This window comes from Colobus angolensis, unplaced genomic scaffold (genome assembly GCF_000951035.1).
Source record: "Colobus angolensis palliatus isolate OR3802 unplaced genomic scaffold, Cang.pa_1.0 Scaffold1, whole genome shotgun sequence".
Taxonomy (NCBI): Eukaryota; Metazoa; Chordata; class Mammalia; order Primates; family Cercopithecidae; genus Colobus; species Colobus angolensis.
In genome coordinates, this window is record NW_012110918.1 from 14,619,233 (window position 1) to 14,635,428 (window position 16,196).

General features: G+C 53.5%; 1 protein-coding gene across 1 annotated transcript in view; it reads right to left on the reverse strand.

The window, feature by feature from the left end:
• The window catches only part of DNAH17 (dynein, axonemal, heavy chain 17), a 168,973-nt gene that overhangs the window by 19,391 nt on the left and 133,386 nt on the right, over positions 1–16,196 (reverse strand). Inside the window, exons 64-73 of the mRNA XM_011933143.1 lie at positions 15,559–15,751; positions 14,392–14,627; positions 13,251–13,373; positions 11,391–11,595; positions 10,625–10,789; positions 10,199–10,339; positions 9,349–9,519; positions 4,989–5,111; positions 4,085–4,278; positions 240–388 (exon numbers count right to left, since the gene is read on the reverse strand). Of these exons, the coding sequence (XP_011788533.1) occupies positions 240–388; positions 4,085–4,278; positions 4,989–5,111; positions 9,349–9,519; positions 10,199–10,339; positions 10,625–10,789; positions 11,391–11,595; positions 13,251–13,373; positions 14,392–14,627; positions 15,559–15,751 (1,700 nt within the window). The remainder of the gene's footprint in view (positions 1–239; positions 389–4,084; positions 4,279–4,988; positions 5,112–9,348; positions 9,520–10,198; positions 10,340–10,624; positions 10,790–11,390; positions 11,596–13,250; positions 13,374–14,391; positions 14,628–15,558; positions 15,752–16,196) is intronic.

The following is a 16,196-nucleotide window of genomic DNA, read 5'->3' on the forward strand; positions in this document are numbered from 1 at the left end:
GCCATTCTCTGGCCTCAGCCTCCCGAGTAGCTGCGATTATAGGCGCCTGCCATCACGCCCGGCTAATTTTTTGTATTTTTAGTAGAGATGGGGTTTCACCATGTTAGCCAGGATGGTCTCGACCTCTGACCTCATGATCCGCCCACCTCAGCCTCCCAAAGTGCTGGGATTTCAGGCCTGAGCCACCGCGCCCGGCCAATACTTCATCTTTGAGAACATCACTTGCCTGCTGCACTTACCCAGGGCTTCCACGTCTTTCAAGGGGTCCACCCCCGGGGAGAGGATGAAGAAGATTGGCGTGGAGGGGCTGCTCTCCTCGTAGGACTTAGAAAACTCAACACTCCGGCCTTCCACGAACTTGCTGCCCATCTTTTCCTCCACGAAGTTCCTAGGGGTGGAGTGCATCAGAGGCAGTGGAACCTGAGGCTCTGGGCCAGGGCAGGGGCCTTGGGGTGGGCTCTGGTCCAGGCAGGAGGGCCCTTTTTGGTGGACTTTCTTCAGCAGGACAAGGCCTGTGGCAGGAGAGCAGTCTTTACTGGGCTTTCCTTTCTGCGAAGGATTGCCCTTGTTTGCCCCGGGCACCCTTTCTTTCCTGAGGGGCCCCGCACTGTGCTCCTCCCTGGAGCAGTCTAAGCAGGTGCAGGGAGAGGCCAGCGTGGAAGGCACCCAGGGTCAACTGCGGGGGGCAGGGGGCGAGGGGCTGAGAAGGAAGTTCAGATTAGAGCAAAGCTTTAGTGAGTCTAAACAAGTCAAAGAAAAAAACAACTTCAGATGATAATAAACACCTGTCTCTACAAAAGCCCCAGACTCTTTCTCACATGACTCCTATAAGTCTGGGGTCAGTCGGGGTCTCCACTAATCGTCCCATGGAGGACCTAGTGATGGTCCTGTGATCTTTGGATCAGGTGTCGGCCTTTCTCCTGTGATCACAGAGGGCTGAGCTTACAGTATGTGGAAAGAATGAATCACCTGAGCTAAGATTAGTAAACTTGCCGGGTGTGGTGGCTCACACCTGTAATCCCGGCACTTTGGGAGGCCAAGGTAGGCGGATCACCTGAATTTAGGAGTTCGAGACCAGCCTGATCAACGTGATGAAACCCTGTCTCTACTAAAAACACAAAAATGAGCCAGGTATGGTGGCACAGGCCTGTGATTCCAGCCACTCAGGAGGCTGAGGCAGGAGAATCGCTGGAACCTGGGAGGCAGAGGTTGCAGTGAGGTGAGATGGCGCCACTGCCCTCCAGCCTGGGCAAGAGAGCAAGACTCTGTCTCAAAAAAAAAAAAAAAAAAAATGTTGTAAGATTTTAGTGGCCAGCTGGTCTCTGAAAGGAGGAGCAATGGCCGCATCCCGAGGGGTGAGAACTGCTCATCCCTGGGCAGGTGAACACCTGAGTGTTTGAGAGTCTGGGTCGACTTTCGGAAGGGTCTGCTCACACTCAGGCCGCCCAGCGCATGTCAGCTCCTCTGGTTCAACCAGGAGTCAGCCGGCTAGTGCCTCTCCATGCCCTTGGGACTTTCTGGGGACACCTGGAGCTGCTATTCCTTTCCCTGCTGTGGCCTTTGCTGGCTTCTGTCTGGTGTCCTGAACTAGGGCCAGCCTCAGGCAAAGATGGGGAGGAGGTGCTCCTCCTGAAGGCCCCCAATTCTATTCAGGCCTCTGGAATGGACTCAGACCCCAGATGCTGTGATCCTTGTCTAGGAAGGAACTTCCAGAACATATGAAGTCCTGTCCCTAGGCAGGAATGACTCTGGATCACCTTTGCTAATGAGTTGCCCAGGCCAAATGGTCATTGGCTATGGATGAATTAATGACACAGAAGCATGCATGCTGGGTTCCAGTCAGGCCTCACCACCTCTTACATGGTGGCCTTGACCAAGGAGTGCTGGAGCTGGCCGGTGACAGCTTGCAGCAGACCCGGGCAGCTTGCAGGCGGCCACAGAGTGAGCACTTACACCAGGGAAACTGGCACGTGCTGTGCGTCAGGGTTTGTGTTGCGCACCCGGGGGTGGTCTGGCCTGGCCTCCCAGTGCCTGTGACCTGTGACCTGTGAATGTGGAAGTGCTCCCACGGCTGTCAATGCTTCCAACAGTGCCTGACACGAGACACCCTTGGCCAGTGCTGGCTTTGTTATTAGCCACGTCTGTTTCAATCTTCTTGCTTTTAAGCGACCCCCTCCCTATATAATTAGGGCAGTAAATCTGCTTTGCTCCACGTCATAGCAATGTGAAACATGTCAGAGCTGAGGGATGATCGGGGCTCACGGGTGTTTGGGATGGTCCAGGCCACCACAGAGCACACAGATGCTTCCACAGTGGGGGCTGTTTCCTTCTTTTAGGTGGCCAGAGTGCAGTCACACTGGTTAACTTAGGTGCTTCTCAAAAGCTCTCAGGAGACGGGAAAGGTCACCTCACCTCATCTTTTTTTTTTTTGGAGACGGAGTCTCACTCTGTCACCCAGGCTGGAGTGCAGTGGCCGGATCTCAGCTCACTGCAAGCTCTGCCTCCCGGGTTCACGCCATTCTCCTGCCTCAGCCTCTCGAGTAGCTGGGACTACAGGCGCCCGCCACCTCGCCCGGCTAGTTTTTTTTTGTATTTTTTAGTAGAGACGGGGTTTCACCGTGTCAGCCAGGATGGTCTCGATCTCCTGACCTCGTGGATCCACCTGTCTCAGCCTCCCAAAGTGCTGGGATTACAGGCTTGAGCCACCGCGCCCGGCCACCTCATCTTCTAGACGAGGAATCAGATACACACTGCGTCTTGTGACCCAAACATGCAAACATGCTGCACGCTCCCACAGGACAGGGTGTTCCTGCTGCGATGGTCGAGGGACTTTACCTTGGCTTTTCCCAGACTCTGACCCTGCTTCCTCCAGTTCTGAGTCCGGGACGCAGCCGGCTTTCTCCCTGGACCTCGCTGCTCTCCTGCATCACAGTGACTTCTGGCTTCGTTCCGCCCCCTCTTCCCCACCACTCCCCGTCCCTGTCCTCTCCTATTGGAGGAAAACAAAGCAAAACTACTCTCAGGAGTTAGGCCTCTGCTTTGTCAGGAGGGAATTCTTTATTTTTATTTTATTTTGAGGCAGGGTCTTGCTCTGTCGCCCAGGCTGGAGTGCAGTGGCGCAATCTCGGCCCACTGCCATCTCCACCTCCTGGGCTCAACCAATTCTCCCACCTCAGCCTCCTGAGTAGCCGGGACTACAGGAGGCTGCCACCACACCTGGCTAATTTTTAGACTTTTTGTAGAGATGGGGTCTCACTGTGTTGCCCAGGCTGGTCTCAAGCGATCCTCCCCAAAGTACTGGGATTACAGGCGTGAGCCACCGCACCTGGCCATCAGAGGGTAATTCTATTAGGGACATGAGTGTCTTTTGGGAAACCTGGCTGCTTTCCGACTACTTGGGGAAATGAAAAGGGAAGAAGCCAGACAGGCCACAGGTGCTCTGAGGACGGACCCCAGGCTCATTTCTGTGCTAAATGTCACCTCCTTCCTTCAACAGCCCATCCTTCCAACACGGAAGGGTTTCAGGTCTGGAGAAATTGTTGGTGAAATCAGAACAGTTCTCTTGCAAACTAGCCATATTCATACATCTTTGATTGACATCACGTTTTGCCACCGAGGTACTCAGAGTCCTCGAATGCTGATGGTTTTGCCATTGTTTTCTCCCTCAGAACATCCTAAGAGGACCCCATTTGTATGGCCTCAGTGCACATTCACGTCCACACTTGACATCTTACTTCCAATCTAGGAGGCTCACGTGGGAGTCTTCTTCCTATCACGTACCGCAGGGCACCCCTCCTCAGTCAGGTTAGCGGGGGACAAGGGGTTCCCCTCCTGATACTCTGAGACATGAAGGATTAACAAGAACTCAGGACTGGAGTCTGCAGCCTGGGGTGGAATCGTGCCTCTGTCCTCGAAGAACTGTGTGTGAAATGATTTAGCCCCTCTGAGCCCTGTTTCTGTGTAAAATGGGGAGAAGTTCAGGGGATCAACTCAAGTCCACAGAGAGTCTAGCACAGCAGCTCGGCCGAGCTTCCCTCAGGCCTGGGCCTCGGGGGCGGGGCCGCCCGCGCGGCAGGACACTCACTTGATGGCGTAGGTCATGCGGTCCGGCCGCATGCAGCGCACCATGCACAGCTTCTGCAGGGCCGTCTTGTTCTTCCACTCCTTGGGGAAGATCTCCTTCTCCGGGGCTTCCGACTCCACCAGCTTTTTCCAGCGCTTCGCAGATCCTTCGATGTCACTGTCCAGGTTTTTGAACTCATCCATCTCCGAGAGGGCCTAGGGGCAGAGGCAGCGGGCCCTGTGACTCTTCCCGCTTACCCGGGTCCCGAGAGCCTTCCTGCACAGCTCATTCAAGGAGGAGAGGCCACTGCCCTCCAAGGAAACTGGGGCTCTGGGATAAGCCAGCCCGAGAGGCCGGCCACCAAAGCACGCGCTGTCCGTGCCCAGCTCAGGCATCCCAGGACAGCGCCAGGAGCCTCCTTGGTGGGGTCCAATCCGGGGACATGAAGCGTGGGAGGAACTGGGGCTGCTTCTCTAGGGGTCTCTGGAAATGGGGCCATTCTAGCTCAGGGGACAACCTTCTTCAGGTCTCTCTGAGCAGACCCTGAGACTCGTGGGTCCCTGACGGTGTCCAGGAATCTGCAGAACAAACTTTTCACTTGCCACTTCCCTTATGCTGGGAAGGGAAGAGGCTGGAGGAGGGGTGGTAAGAGGCCCTGAGGCCTCTTCTGGCCCCCAGAGGATGTCACTCTCTGCTTGCTGTGTGCAGGACTCAGGGACCTAACACATGTCACGTTCCCTATAGGAACGCAGAGCTATCTGTGAGCCCATCTTGGTTTCCATCCCCATCTGTGGGGCCCCCTTGCTTTACTGAATTGTATGGGCCACAGAGCCTGGTATTCTGGCCTTGTAAACATCCGCAGCATCAGCTGGAAAGGCTCCATGGGGGGAAGAAAGCACAGCGTGTTCAATGTCTAAAGACGAACCTTGATCCCGCCCCAGCCTTGGTGCTGCAGGAAGTCCACTGGTGAGACCACCCCGGCCTTAAAAGGGAACCGCAGAAGGAAATCCAGCTCCACTGGGTTCAGCTCCTTCTTCATGGACAGGACCTGGGGGAATATGGAGGTGTACACGCTTAATGCAGCCAGTAAAACGTCAGCAGCCCTGAAGATGCGTGCTGCACCTGAAGAGGAGTTCACGCTCCCGGCCTGCAGGAGGCGCTCTGTCCTGCCCCTTTGGATTGGGGTCGAGTTTTATCTTTACCTCGTCTCGCTTTGTAAGTTGTGAAATACACATACCATAAAATTGACCATTTTGGCTGGGCACAGTGGCTCACGCCTGTTATCCCAGCACTTTGGGAGGCTGAGGGGGGTGGATCACTTAAGGTCAGGAGTTCAAACCCTGTTTCTACTAAAATACAAAAAAATTAGGCGTGGTGGTACATGCCTGTAGTCCCAGCTACTCGGGATGCTGAGGCAGGAGAATCGCTTGAACCCGGGAGGCAGAGGTTGCAGTGAGCTGAGATCATGCCACTGCACTCTAGCCCGGGCAACAGAGTGAGGCTCTGTCTCAAAAAAAAAAAAAAAAAAAAAGACAATTTTTACCATATTTTAGTGTACAATCCAGTGGCATTTCACATATTCGCAGCGTCGTGCAACCACCAGCAATCTCTAGTTCCAGGACTTTTTTGTTATCCCCTCACCCCTTGAGCAGTCACTTCCCATCTCCCCTCGCCTCTGAGAGCTGCTCATCTGCCTTCTGTCAAGGGATGCACCTGTTCTGGATGCTTCGTATAGACGGAAGCACACGACCTGCCCCGTTTTCATCTGGCATCTTTCACTTAGCGTGACGCTTCCGAGGTTCTTCCACGTTGTAGATGTGTCAGAACCTCCTTCCCCTGTAAGGCCGAGTAATATCCCATTCTTGAATATAACCACGCTGGGGTTCTCCGTTCATCTGTGATGGACAGCATGTCGTTCTGGCTGTTGTGAATTGGTTGGCTTTGTTGTTTTTACTTTTTATTATTTATTGCTATTTAGTTTTTGAGACAGACTCTTACTCTGTCATCCAGGCTGAAGGGCAGTAGTGCAATCTCAGCTCACTGCAACCTCCACCTCCTGGGTTCAAGCGATTCTCCTGCCTCAGCCTCCCAAGTAGCTGGAATTACAGGTGCGTGCCACCATGCCCAGCTAATGTTTGCATTTTTTTGTAGAGACGGGGTTTTCACCGTGTTGGCCAGGCTGCTCTTGAACTACTGGCCTCAAGTGATCTGCCTGTCTTGGCCTCCCAATGTACCAGGATTACAGGTGACAGCCAGCACGCCCGGCCTTGTTGTTGTCTTTTGAGAGACAGGGTATGGCTCTGTTGCCCCCGGCTGGAGTGTAGTGCTGTGATCATAGCTCACTGCAGCCTTGAACTTGTGGGCTCAAGGGACCGTCCATCTCAGCCTCCCAAGTAGCTGGGACTACAGGCGTGCATCACCTCACCCAGCTATTTTTTTTTGTAGAGATGGGGTCTTGCTATATTGACTGGGCTAGTCTCAAACCGCCTCAAGTGATCCTCTTGCTTTGCTCTCTCGCAATGTTGGGATAATAGGCACAAGCCTCAGTGCCCAGTCTCATCTGGCTTTTGGCTGCTGCGATTAACGCTATTGTGAATGCTGGTGTATGGGAATCTGGACAGATGCTGGACACCTGTTTCCAGGTCTTGTGGGCGTGTTCCCAGAAGTGGAATGCTGGGCCATATTCCATGCCATCTTGTCACTTGTGCATGCTGGCCCTCTGGACCTCCTGTGGGCAGGGTCTGGGTCATTTTGAAGTACTGGGTCATTTGAAGTACTGGGCAGCTAACCTGGCACCCTGTCTCAGATGGGCAGCAGGTGGCTGGGAGCAGGGGTAACTGCCATCTCCTCAGTCAAGTACCCAAAGGGTCTGTTTTTCAGATCCCATAGAGAGTTTCTCCCTGAGCCAGATCTTTCTTTTGGTCACGCAAAACCAAAAGAAATGCTTTCTACCCTGGGACCAAAGAGAATGCTTTCTACCCTGGAAAATGAGGCGGAGCACTGAGAACTCTTATCCTGATGACCTCTCAGCCAGGAGAAAATCTCACAGTGAACCTGTGATTCAGAGATTCACATGTAAAAGGAATCTTCATAATAAGGACCCCATTGGTTCAAAGTTTGAGTTTGAATTGAAAGCTAGGCTTAAACTGATGCCCAACCTATTTATATAATTAGCGTTGCCCAGCCTGGGCAATATAGTGAGACCCTGGCTCTTTAAAAACATTTTAAAAAATTAGGGCTGGGTGCGGTGGCTCAGGCCTGTAATCCCAGCACTTTGGGAGGCCGAGGTGGGTGGATCACCTAAGGTCAGGTGGATCACCTAAGGTCGGGAGTTTGAGACCAGTGAGACCAACATGGAGAAATCCTGTCTCAACTGAAAATACAAAAATTAGCCGGGCATGGTGGCATATGCCTGTAATCCCAGCTACTCAGGAGGCTGAGGTAGGAGAACTGCTTGAACCCGGGAGGCAGAGGCAGAGGTTGTGGCGGGCTGAGATTGTACCATTGCACTGCAGCCTGGGCAGGAAGAGCAAAACTCTTTCTAAAAAACAGAAAAAAAAAAAATTAGCCAGGTACAATAGTGTACACCTGTATTCCCAGCTACAGGGAGGTTGAGGCAGGAGGATCACTTGAGCCCAGGAGTTTAAGACAAGCCTGGGCAACATACTGAGACTGTCTCTACCAAAAAAAAAAAAAAACTTAAAAAATTTAAAACTAAAGAATTGACCGGGCATGGTGACTCACCCCTATAATCCCAGCACTTTGGGAGGCTGAGGCAGGTGGATCACGAGGTCGAGAGATCGAGACCATCCTGGCCAACATGGTGAAACCATGTCTCTAATAAAAATACAAAAATTAGCTGGGCATGGTGGCGTGCACCTGTAGTCCCAGCTACTAGGGAGGCTGAGGGAGGAGAATTGCTTGAATCCAGGAGGCAGCAGTTGCAGCGAGCCAAGATCGTGCCACTGAACTCCAGCCTGCCAATAGAGCAAGACTCCGTCTCAAAAAACAAACAAAAACACTAAAGAATTAGCCGAGCGTGGTGGGCAATATGGCAGGACCCTGTCTCTATAAAAACATTTAAAAATTAGCCAGGCACAGCAGTGTACACATGTATTCCCAGCTACAGGGAGGTTGAGGCAGGAGGATCACTTGGGCCCAGGAGTTCAAGACCAGCCTGGGCAACATAGTGAGACTTTGTCTCCACTAAAGATAAATAAATAAATAAACAAAAAACTGAAGAATTAGCCGAGCATGGTGGCACATGCCTGTAGTCCCAGCTACTGAGGAGGCTGAAGTGGGAGGATTGCTTGAGTTCAGTAATTCAAGGCTACAGTGAGCTGTGATTGCACCACTGCACTCCAGCCTGGGTGACAGAGTGAGATACTGTCTCAAAATAGCAGCAGTAGCAGCAACAAAAACTAGTGTTTCCAACCATACTTATGGCACAGTGTAAACAAAATTGCAGAGGGGCTGTGCTGTGGTTTGAATGTGTTCCCCAAAAAGCATATGTTGGAAACTGAATCCTCAGTGCAACCGTGTTGGGAGGTGGGGCCTGAGAGGCAATTGGGTCATGAGAGCAGAGTCAATGGCTTAATGTCATGATCAATGGAGTGGGTTTGTTACACAAGGAGGAGTTTGGCCCCTTTTTGTGCTCTCTCTCGCCCTCTAGCCTTCCACCATGGGATGACACAGCAAGAAGGCCCTTGACAGATGCCAGCACTTTCATATGGAACTTCCCAGACCCCAGGACCATGAGAAGTAAATTTCTATTGTTTATAGATTACCCAGCCTTGGGTATTCTGTTACAGCAGCACAAAACAAATTAAGACAGGCTGTTTAATCAGTTTCAGAGAATGCAGATCTTTAAATATTTTAGCAGGACTGTATAAAACAGGAGGAATATTTGTTTATTCATACATTTATTTCTTAAGAAACATCACTCACCCCACAGTGGGCTAAGCACTAATGCAGGACTATTTACTCAGCACAACTTACATGTAAAATGACATTTCCTTGTAAAATTCTCCTTGCCACACCACCCCTTTACTAGCTCCCATTGGAATAATGTGCCAGCTTTCCGAATATCGACTAGGAGAGCCCCAGGCCTGTTCCACATCAGGCATCTCAGACTTTACAGTCACCTGGGCATGTTGCTAAAATGCAGGTTTGAAATTACCAGGTTTGGGTGGGGGCCCAAGAATCTGCCTTTCCACAAAGCTCCCAGGGGTCACTGACACTGCTGGTCCACAGACCACACTAGGAGCAGTGAGGCTAGACATTACCTGAAATGTAACTTGTGCCAAGAAAATGAGTTTGTCCCTCTCGAAGAGCCCCCGGGCCGTGTACATGTAGACGGAGTAGGTGATCTCATCCGTCAGGTTGATCACCCGCTGCTTCACCTCACTGGCAGGGGTGGTCCTCTGGATGGCTTTCTCAAACACCACGTTGAAGGCCTGTGGATCCGCCACCGAGAGTCATGGAGACGTGCGGAGATGAAGCCCGCCACCGCTCCCCACCACCACTCCCTGCCGCCTGTGGTAGCCTCCAGTTTGTTTTGTTTGAGACAGAGCCTTGCTCTGTCGCCCAGGCTGGAGTGCAGTGGCGTGATCTCGTCTCACTGCACCCTCTGCAGTGAGGGAGGTTGCAGTGTTCAAGTGATGCTTCTGCCTCAGCCTCCCTGCATAGCTGGAATTACAGGCATGTACCACCACGCCTGGCTAATTTTTGTATTTTTAGTAGAGATGGGGTTTCACTATGTTGGTCAGGCTGGTCTTGAACTCCTGACCTCAGGTGATCCACCTGCCTTGACCCCCCATAGTGCTGAGATTACAGGCGTAAGCCACCATGCCAGGCCATCCAGTTTGTTTTGATTGGGTTGGGGGTGCCTGGAGGCACCAGGGGAAGAGCAGGGAGGAGGGAGCAGCTCATACCCTCTCCTGGGGAGAATGGGTGTAGGACCGATGGGGGCCCCTGGCTCCCCCACTTCCAGCCCCATCTGCAGGCTGGACCAGGTCTGCCCTCTGAGGGTGGCCCTGGCACTGCCTGATGGCTGCGTGGGCAACAGACCTGGCTGTGGAGCCCAGATGCAGCCCCACCTTGAGGGAGGCACCCGGCCCCAGCTGCAGGACGCACCTTGAGGGAAAACTGGTAGATGGGGTTGATTTTGTTGAGGTCGTTCAGTATGAAGTAGAGCAGAGATGCCCGCTCTGCAGCCGGGCGGTAGTTCTCTCTCGCCTCGTTGATTTTAACTTCTGTGATTTTTGCCTCCACCACCTCGACACAAACAAAAGGGGTTTGAATGACACAGCAGATGGGCAGTGCCCTGAGCAGGTGGGCTCATTCCCAGCCACCAGCCTCGCTCTCTGGGAAGCCACCCAAAGGCTCTCAGCAGCAGCTGGGTGCAGGATGGGAGCCCGGGCCCCTTCTCCTGCCCTGGGCCCGCTTGGGCATGTATGACTGAAGCTGCTTTTCTCCTTGCTGGTGGGGGAGGCGCCGATTGCCCGTGGCCCAGCCTCCCATGTTCCGGCTGTCAGGGCACGTCACCGAGGCAGCTCTGACCTTCTCCTCGATCTCGCTGGCTGTGTGCTTGGTGGTCTCCAGATTCTCTACCAAAGCTGTGTCTCCCAGAAAGTTCCCCGACGCAGCCGACAGACGGGCCAGGAGCGAATCTTCCAGCTCTTTCAGAATAATCTTAAATTCGTTTTGAGACTTAGTGAGGTTCGCCTGCAAGGGGAGGTGCGGTTGTCACTGCATGGCCTGGCTCTGTCCGCCGGGCACCTGGGCCTCCCTCGGGTAGCCGTGTGGCTGAGCCACGGCCCAGGCTTTGAGCAGGAGGAATGAGCTCAGGGCCTGAAAGGGGCTGCAAAAGCAGAGCTCCTGGAACCTCAGAGAGGCCCTGGGCCTGCTCCCAGCCTTGAGGCTTCCTGTCACGGAGACTGTAGGGGCAGAATGGGGACAGGCGGGCCTGGGCCTCCTGAGCCCAGGCACTGTGGCGGGCGCAAGGGCTGGCAGCCAGGCCGTTCTTGCAGGGCAGCGCTCTGGAGCTTAGAGCCCCCTGAGGACCGCTGTAACTCACGTTCTTTAAGCAAAGCAGTCACATGAATTAGAATTAAATTTGGGAGCCGGAAGAGGGGACAGCTGGGGAAGGAAATGACCCATCCTGTTGTACGAGAAGCTGCGATGCCCCGGGACATACTGAGGCACCTTCAGAGAGAAGCAACGACACACACCGCGCTGGTGGCCCTGCTGGGGGCCCTCACGGTGACCCAGCTCCCTCTGCGTGGGACGGCCCCTCCTCCCGTGTGACCGACCTTGAGGCCATTACCTTCAGCTGTTCTAGATCTGGGCGCTCTTTGGCCACCACAGCGGCCAAGAGTTGGTCCTCGAGTCCATCCCTGGTGACCAGGAAGTTGATGAGGGTGCACTGAGCCTGCATCTCTGGCTTGTAGTGTGGGTTGAAGTACTTGGTGTGCAGGATCAGGCGGAACTTGGGGTGGTACTCCACCTCCTTGTCGCCAATCTTAATGTACCTGGGGTTAGTGGAGGAAAGGGTTCGTGGGCCTCCCAGTGGTCAGGGGAGAGGAACACAAGCACAGACCACCTTTCACCCCCACCCCAGGCCAGGCCAGGACGCCACCTTGAGCCCTCCTTCTGGTCCCTGGAAGAGCACTGCACCCCTCCTTGTCTGTTCCTCCTCCCCGGCCTGTGACGTGGGCCCTTCTGGGAGATGCACCTGCTCTTTCTTTGGGTGGTCAGGCTCATCTTTGCAGCAGGGTTTACGCCCCTCTGGCTGCACGCTGTGCTCCTCTGGGAGCCCTGACCCAGACCCATTTGTAACATCAGTCCATCCTGGAAGCTCCCAGGACTGCAACCCGGGGTCTGCTCATCCACTGTGGGGGGTGCCTCTCCCCGACTCTACACCCTCCTCTCCCTTCTTTGTAGTTGGGCTCACTTTGAGGGGCCTCTGGCTAACTTAACCCCTCAGCACTCACACCAGGCCTCCCAGAGTCTAGGACCTCTGCATATTGATTTGCCACCCGTTCTGGGTTTCTGCATGCATCTCTGCATTTAAAGGTGGCTCCTGTCAGCGCTGACATTTACGTTTTTTTAAGGTAGATTTAATGTTTTAAAATTGCAAAGTGAATAATGCGAGCTCCATGCATCAGCTGATGAGTGAACAAATGCACACGGCCACACGTGGAATGTGATCCTGCCATAAAGAGGAATGAAGGACTGACACGTGCGACCACATGCATGACCCCTGAAAACATGCTAAGTAAAGGCCAGGCGCGGTGGCTCCCTCCTGTAATCCCAGCACTTTGGGAGTCCAAGGCAGGTGGGTCACCTGAGGTCAGGAGTTCGAGATCATCCTGGCCAACATGGGGAAACCCCGTCTCTACTAAAAATACAAAAATTAGCCGGGCGTGGTGATGTGCGCCTGTAATCCCAGCTACTTGGGACGCTGAGGCAGGAGAATCACTTGAACCCAGGAGGCAGAGGCTGCAGTGAGCAGAGATCGCACCACTGGACTCCAGCCTGGACGACAGAGCGAGACTCCGTCTGAAAAAACAAACAAAAAATGCTGAGTAAAAAGAGCCAGACACAAAAAGACACATGTTGCTTGATTCTATTCAGAGGAAATGTCCAGAATAGGCAAATCCACAGACACAGAAAGCAGACTAGTGGTTGTCCTGGGCTCAGGAGGGAGGGGGAATGAAGAAGAACAGTGGGCGTGGGGCTTCCTTTCGGGGTGCTGAAAGTGTGCAACTGGACAGATGTGTTTGTACAACATTGTGAGTGTACTAAACGCTCTTGAGTTGTGCACTTTAAGATGGTTAATTTTATGTTTTGTGAATTTCGTGTGAAGTTTTAAAGGTCATGCAGTCCCAAGATTTGCAAAATGCCTAAGAACAGAACGAAGACAGACATCCCCTCCAAGCCTCACCATCTGGAGGTGATCACTGATCAAATGGTGGCGGAGATATCCCTAATGGGGATGTGGCCCCTTTCCAGTCTTTCCTCGGGAGCTGGGGGTTCCTTCCCTGCATTCGGCATTTTGTCAAAGCCCCTGCTGCTTACCAGGGACGCAAAGGGCATTCCGGGCGTTCTCCCTACGTGCACAGGCCCAGGCCCCGGGCCGGAAGATGTTTACCTGGCTCAAGCCACGGAGATGGAAACAACTCACTTTCCCTTTTTAATTGTGTTCCTGCCCAGTAGAGGGTCCAGCACGGGGTCCACGGTTTCGCCGATGTTCTCAATGAGCAAGGTGTCCCCTTCCGAGATGGCCTGCTCGATGACGTCCAGGTAGCTGCGGGCACAGCACGGAAGCTGGTTCACGGCAGAGGGCCTCGTGATGGAACGGTGCGCACGCGCCGACCAGCAGCCCCTGCCCTCTGAGCGAGACGGCGCCAAGCGAGTGGTGACCTAGGAGCCTACAACTTGTTCCCAACAGCTCACCCTTTCCTGAAAGGAGCCGAGGGGCTTCTTTGTAAATTGCCCCTGTGCTCTTATGGGAGTGGAGATGAAAATGGAAACAGTTTTGCTTTGTTTTGTTTTTTGAGACAGGGTCTCATTCTCTCGCCCAGGCTGGAGTGCAGTGGCGTGAGCAGGGTTCACTGCAACCTCGACCTCCCAGCCAGGCTCAAGTGATCCTCCCATCTCAGCCTCCTGAGTAGCTGGAACTACAGGACTAGAGGCTCATGCCACCACACCCAACTAGGTTTTTTTTTTTTTTTTTTTTTTTGGAGAGTCGAGGTCTCACTATGTTGCCCAGGCCGGTCTCAAACTCCTGAGCTCAAGTGATCCTCCTGCCTTGGCCTCCCCCTCAGAGTGCTGAGATTACAGGGATGAGCCACTGCGCCCGGCCTGGAAGCAGCTTTGAGTAGCTTTATGGCCACAGAGGCAAATGTTTTCATATCCACACGCCATTGGATTTTCCAGCACCGCTAGGAAGACGGCGTCACGGTACTTATGTCGTTAACAGCCATTGTTTCTCATCTGTGATGAGAACACAGACCACGAGACCCAAGAATGTGACCACCTCAAGCCTCCAGCCAGCAAATGGCCAAGCGGGAGGCAATCCCCGGCCTGAGCCTCCGTCTCACTCTCCTTTCCCCGCAGGAGCAGCGGGTGATGGGGACAGGCGAAGGGAAAAGAGCTCCTAATTTCATTCTTTACTACTGCTGCTGTTCCCCGGGTCAAATTTAAAACCTGTGGGCTAGTACTTGTATTTAAAGACCCACCCATCCATTGAACCAATTTGAAATGCCTAAGGCATGCTTCCGAGCAGAGGGGGGCTTTGGTCCAGGTCCTGCGCCCGCACACACCTCTTCTGTCCCAGGCGGATGGCTTTCAGTTCACTGCTGTATTTGTTTTTGATCCACTTGATTCCTTGGAGCTGGGCGTCCACAATCAGCGGCCACCGCTCGGTGTTGCACAGGATGGTGGCATTCTCGGTGGACATGCGGTCGCTGGGGAGGCCCTGGTTGTTCCAGGTGGCCACATCCGCATCATCTGTCAGCAGGCTCAAGGGATCCAGGCCATTTGTGATCGGGATGGGGACCTGCCCAGGGATGCAACCTTATTACTTACTAGAAAATAGCTCTCCAAATCATGCTGTGTCTGGTGCTGCGGTTAGGGGTGGACCAGCAGGACGACCTGGGAGAAGCCAGCCATTTCCATCACTCTGGACAGAGCAGCTTTGTAACTCGGCCAGAAATGACGTCAGCACAGCAATACTGGGCCATGTTCTTTTTTTTGCCCCCAGACAGAGTCTCGCTCTGTCACCCAGGCTGGAGCGCAGTGGCGTGATCTTGGCCCACCGTAACCTCTGCCTCTCAAGTTCAAGAGATTCTCCTGACTTGGCCTCCTGGGTAGCTGGGATTACAGGTGCCCACCAACACACCCAGCTAATTTTTGCAGTTTTAGTAGAGACGAGGTTTTACCATGTTGGCCAGGCTGGTTTTGAACTCCTGACCTCAGGTGATCCACCCGCCTTGGCCTCCCCAAAGTGCTGGGATTACAGGCGTGAGCCACCGTGCAATGCCACTGGGCTACAGTCTTATCCCCAAAGGGGCCTGAGCCTCATCACAGAAGTCAAGGTGCCATGTGGCTGGTTCTGCCCTGCTGGGACCTCCCGGAATTTCCTGAGTGATGAATAGGACTCCATTTTTCTTTTTTTTTTCTTTTTTTTTAACACTAGGTCTTGCTTTGTCACCCAGGCTGGAGCGCAGTGGTGTGATCTCTGCTCACTGCCACCTCCGCCTCCAAGGTTCAAGCGATTCTCCTGCCTCAGCCTCCCCAGTAGCTGGAATTAAGGTGCTCTCCACCACATCTGGCTTATTTTTTTTTTATGCTTATAGAGATGGGGTTTCACCATGCTGGCCAGGCAGCTCATGAACTCCTGGCCTCAAGTAATCCATCCGCCTTGGCCTCCCAAAGTGCTGGCATTACAGTCGTGAGCCACGGCGCCCGGCCAGGACTCCACTCCTTACCTTTAAGTTGTGTATGTAAGGGATCCAGAATTTCTCCATCAGCTCATTCCGGTATTTCTTGGTGAAGTAGCCCACATAGGACACGAAGGCAGAGACGAGCAGGACGTCCCCACACAGCGTGACCCCCTGGCTCCTGAAGTTCTCCACAGACTCAGCCCAGCGGACGTTTTCCGATGCTAATCCCCCCACCAGCCTAAAGTGGAACGAGAGAGAATAAAACATATTTGCATCAGTGACAGGACTGGACCAGACAAGCCTCCACCTCTGCACCTCTGTGAATCTTCAGAGTTTCCTGTCTGCACCTGGCTCAGTGGCTCAACGATGAAAATGCTTTTGGGGAGTTTTTGGGAGGAAATGCTTTAGAGAAGACCAAATCGTGCTTCTTGGCTGGGCGCGGTGGCTCCTGCCTGTAATCGGAGCACTTTGGGAGGATGAGGCAGGTGGATCACCTGAGGTCAGGAATTCGAGACCACTTCGGCCACCATGACACTTCGGCCACCATGATGAAACCCCGTCTCTACTAAAAACATAAAAATTAGCTGGGCGTGGTGGCATCCATCTGTGGTCCCAGCTACTCAGGAGACTGAGGCACAAGAATTACCCGGGAGATGGAGGTTGCAGTGAGCCAAGATCATGCC